Source organism: Limulus polyphemus, unplaced genomic scaffold (genome assembly GCF_000517525.1).
Source record: "Limulus polyphemus unplaced genomic scaffold, Limulus_polyphemus-2.1.2 Scaffold1403, whole genome shotgun sequence".
Classification (NCBI taxonomy): Eukaryota; Metazoa; Arthropoda; class Merostomata; order Xiphosura; family Limulidae; genus Limulus; species Limulus polyphemus.
The window spans coordinates 119,237-124,070 of record NW_013667013.1 but is presented as its reverse complement, the minus strand read 5'-3'; the positions used below and the strand labels follow the sequence as shown (position 1 = coordinate 124,070).

Genomic DNA, 4,834 nt, shown 5'->3' with positions numbered 1-4,834 from the left:
AAGTCACAGATACCTACTGTTGAAGAATCCTAAGCTCAACAACTACATAGTATATAATTGTACTATTAAGAAATATCAGTAAAAGCCATTTATTTTGACAATTGGCAAAAAAAAACTTGTATATATATCATTTTTAAAATCTGACAACGTGCTTACATGCACCTACTTTGCCCAATGACATGTGTATAACCACTCACCCTTAGTAAAAGGGCTAAGTTTGTTTGAGTACCAATTGGAATATTCCAATGGATCATGAACCTTGTAGTCTGGATAATCCCAATTCTGGCACAGTCCTGTGCAATCTAAGTTTGATATCTTTCTTTCTTTTCATAAACCTGTAAATGTGTTTATGCATGTTCAGGGCCCTTACTTTTGTAAAGAGTTTTTCAAAAAACTGTTATAAGTCATACTGAATGCTAATTATTCTTGAACTCCACTATACTATAGGAGGATTTAGTGATCTCAGCAGAAGTATTCTGTATCATGAGTGTTTCAGTGTTACAGTTCTCTGTAGATCTGTTTTCACTTCACTTCCAAAAGGAATTGTGCATCTATCTCACTTCTGAACCTCTCTTCTTTCCATCTGGAGATATAACAAGATATTTAAAATGTAGTATATATTTGTATTATAAGTTTGATTGAAAGAGGTAATTGCCTCTAGATGGCCACTTTGTCTCACATCCTGCCCGAGTAAATGTGATGTTTAAGGCAGAACCAATACAAAAATACAGACATGCTCTGGTGGTTTTTGATTGAGGAAAGTATTTGAAGAATAATAGTTTATGGTATATATTTTTATGCAATGAGGTAACAGAAGTTATAGGACAAAAACTTATACCAATAAAGCAATGTAGCATTAACTGTGGTGAGTTCTGAGGTATTGTGTAATTCAGTTTAATTTATAAAATTTTTTTTTTTTCCGAGACATCTTTTCATACATTATCTATTGACCTATGAAGTATTTTAAAACATAAGAAACTTTGCATCCAATTTAGCTTAAAGTACTGGAAAGTGTGACAAAAACATAATAGTTGTTAAAGTTGCTGAACTTGTTTTTTTATGGACATCAAGGAAGTATTAGGTGACCTTAGTGCAACAAAATTATAAAAATCAAACATTTTCTATCAAACATGTTTGTACCAAAGATGTAAAATCTTTTACGAAATGAAGAGGAGAGTGTAAAATACAATTTACTTATTATTTATTGTTTAGTAGAGAAGTTGTACTTGTTTACTAAACTTCCTTAAAATATATAGAAAAGTTTTTTATTTTTTAACTATACCGTAGACAGTGGACAAGTTTTATGTTTTGAATATTTTTTCTATTTCATGAAGATAGTATTGCTGAGCAAAGATGAAGAAATTGCAAAACTTCAAGACTTGGTTAGAGATCTGAAGACTCAAGCTGCTGTTGCTGGACTGGATGCTGAGAACGCAACATTAGCTGTTTTAACAAAGGTGACCTTAGCAATTTCTTCTTTTTGTTGGCTCCTACAAAATATGAATTGATTATAAAAAAAAAATTCAGGAAGTGCTTTAGCAATTTTTATAAAAATAATTTGTAAAGTGAAGCAAAGTTATTTAAAATGTTTTGCCATTTTAATCTTCCTTCAACAGTTAATTATATTTATTAAATATTTCTCTTTATAGGCAATTGAAGAAAGAGACCAACAAATTATCACACTGAAACAGCAGCTAGATCAAGCAACAGAGGACATTGAAAATAATGTTCATTTCATAGATGACCTCAAGACCCATTTTGAAATGGGGACTTCAGAGGTTGACAAAGAACGGACATCTAGGATATTTGAACTTCAGAGTTCTTTGCGAGAAAAAACTGATGCACTAAAGAAGACACAAGAGATGTTAGGAAAAGTTGAAGAAGAAACTAAACACAAAGACAAACTTCTGACTGAAACATTGTCTCGTTTGAGACAGTATGAAATGGTCAGTGTAATATTTTGTCATCACATCATATTTACTGAAACTTTATTTTTTCTCATTATAAAACTGTTTTTTTTTTTTTGCATAACATTTCCTAATAAGCTATAAGTTTAGTTATAAGCTATTAATAGGCTTTAAAACTGATCACAAGAAGCTATTTACAAAACATCACTGCTATTGCATAGGTGATACCTTATGAGTTACATGTACATTGTTGATAAGAAGCATAATCTTCAACAAAATTATAAAACTTTTTTTTTCTTTACAAATGTTCCACTATTATCAAATGATCAAAATTCAAAATATTGTCACATAAATTACTGTGAAATTAATTTACAGAAATGTAAAATCTTAATGTGTTAAAATTTATTAATTATTGGACATGGCAAACAGTAAAAGTTTTTTATACCTCTCAGTGTTGTTGGCACTGGGGAATACAAAGATATATATATATATATTTAGAAAAGTTAAACATTAAAGAAAAAAATGCATCATAAGGAAGAATAGTGGAAGTCTTACACAGCATATCCAAACCCTAGATGAAATACAATTAATTGTAAATTCATGAGAGATAGAGGAAAAAATAAAAAATGGCAGCCGTAATACAAACATCCAACACCGGGACACAAATCGTAGGTGGGTCATTATGTAATGAGCCCTGGTTTTTAGAGGTACTGGCAGGAGTAAGACCCAAATTGTGTTGGGGGTACACCATCTATCTAGTTTAACCTCAACTTTACTGGCCTCACAGTTAAGAAAAAAAAATTGGGCAGATGTGGGTGCTCTAGCCCACATCTTTACCACCTTTCACTGTCTGTAGCAAGATGTAAGAAGGTGTTTGCTCACCAGATAAAAAAATAAAAAAAGCAGCAAGAAATAATAGAATACATTACATCAATGGGGATACAGCAAAACTGTCCTTGAAGTTAGCATTTTAGCCTCCAAAATGATGTTTGGGCATAAATATCAAGATGTTAAGGTATTAATATATTAAGCCCAACCAATATTATAAGTATAGCTCCCACCTTCCACTGTTCTATGCTACTATCTGTATCTTAAATTGTTCTAAAGGGATCCACACAGTAGCAGGTCTTATATGGCTTAATGGCTTTTATCTCATACTTAGAAAGCCAGAAAAATTATAATAATTATAGGACAGTGCCTGCTTTTTACATGTTGTTATTCTGTGTTCTTAGGTTCATTATTTAATTAAATAAAAAAATATTTAGTGCAGTAGTACCATTAGTATAGAAAAGTAGAGTTCAGTTTCATTGACAATCAACAGCTAAAAAAAATGGCAACCCAGGTAAGTACTATATTTCTTGTTTTTCATGTGTATTCTTTATTTACCATTACAAAAATAACTAAAATGTAAAAAATAGAAACATTTTAAGATAGATAAGGTTAGATTAGGTAAAATAAAGACAAAATAATAATAATAAAAAATTTTAATGAGTTATGTTTGTGAGTGGCTCACTAGTAGCCCATACCTTACATAATTAGATAGGGTAACATGAGTTACACATTTGCCAAGTAATTTACAGCTTGTGGGGTGGGATTATGAGTTATACACCCTTCAAAGGGCAATAAAACAATAAAGGTAAAGTAGAAAGAGATGTATACTGATACAAGTTTCAAGCTGTTTAGGATACACAAATGTTACAAGTTGAAGTCATTCTAGAAAGAAAAAAAGGTAAGTTATGTTTATTTAGTATTTTTGTATGGTGGTTAAGAGATCAGTCAAATTGACCAACCACCCCAGGAGGGTTTAGGTAGAGAAAATAAGAGATAAACTATAAAGTTTTACTGAGAAAAAAAGTGTTGAAATTTAATTAGGAAGTTTTAGAGATTATGTAAATGAGACTTAACAATTTTCAGATGAAGAAAAGTATTTTTAATCTTAACATGAAAATCAACACTTTGATACCATATATTCATGGAGAAATTTTTAGTGCAAATACTTCATTAAAAATGTATTTTTTTTTGTTTGCACAAGACTTGATGCTTATTGAAAGCACACATAATACATAATTAACTAAAATATAAAAGTCAAACCTAAATGCAATTTAATTGTCTATCAAACTAATATGTATAAGGCGAGAAAAAATAGTCAAGTCCTGGGAACAACAATTTCCAACGATGCATTTAGCAATTGTATGCCTTCGTAGTTTATGTTTCCATCACATGTTCCATTAGAAAACATATGGGAAATATATTTCAAAATCTACTCTTTCTATCAATTAAAAGCATGCCATTCAAATATAATCTGTTGCTAAGCAACAAATCTTCCTAATTTTGTGTGAGTTTAGCTCCTATTGATGGAGGAGAAATTTTACAATGTCATTTTTGGAATTCGACCTAGTTAATGGTAAACATGCAGCATATGTGTGTTCTTTAACCATCTGGGCAAAACCTGTACTAAGACACAACACAGTTGAAATGAAAGAAAAGCTAAGATATTTTAACCATGAGCATATCATGTGACAAGAAAACTGAAGTTTTAAATAACATTTTAGAGGTTTCTTTTGAAATAAAGGAATAAAATCTTAGATATTAGGTCATCAAGAAATTAATGTCACTTTTTTTTTAGATGAAAAAAAGCCGAACAACTTATGTATCAAAACAAAACATTTCTTAAATGAAATAGTCTCCATTCTTATCGATGATGCTTTTCCATCTTACAATCAGGTTGTTAATGCCCTGATTAAAGAAATCACTTGGCTAGGAAGCAGAAAACATGTTGATGTCCTCTTTAACACCTTCCACATTTGCATATGTTTTCCCATTAAGATGGTGTTGCAACAAACAAAAAAGATGGTAATCTGATGATGCCATATCTGGAGAATATGGTGGGTGAGGGAGAACTTCCCAACCCAGCTCCATAATCTTGT

General features: G+C 30.8%; 1 protein-coding gene across 1 annotated transcript in view; it reads left to right on the top strand.

The window, feature by feature from the left end:
* The window catches only part of LOC106463424 (centrosomal protein of 290 kDa-like), a 149,136-nt gene that overhangs the window by 30,821 nt on the left and 113,481 nt on the right, over positions 1-4,834 (top strand). Inside the window, exons 10-11 of the mRNA XM_022390915.1 lie at positions 1,335-1,457; positions 1,650-1,946. Of these exons, the coding sequence (XP_022246623.1) occupies positions 1,335-1,457; positions 1,650-1,946 (420 nt within the window). The remainder of the gene's footprint in view (positions 1-1,334; positions 1,458-1,649; positions 1,947-4,834) is intronic.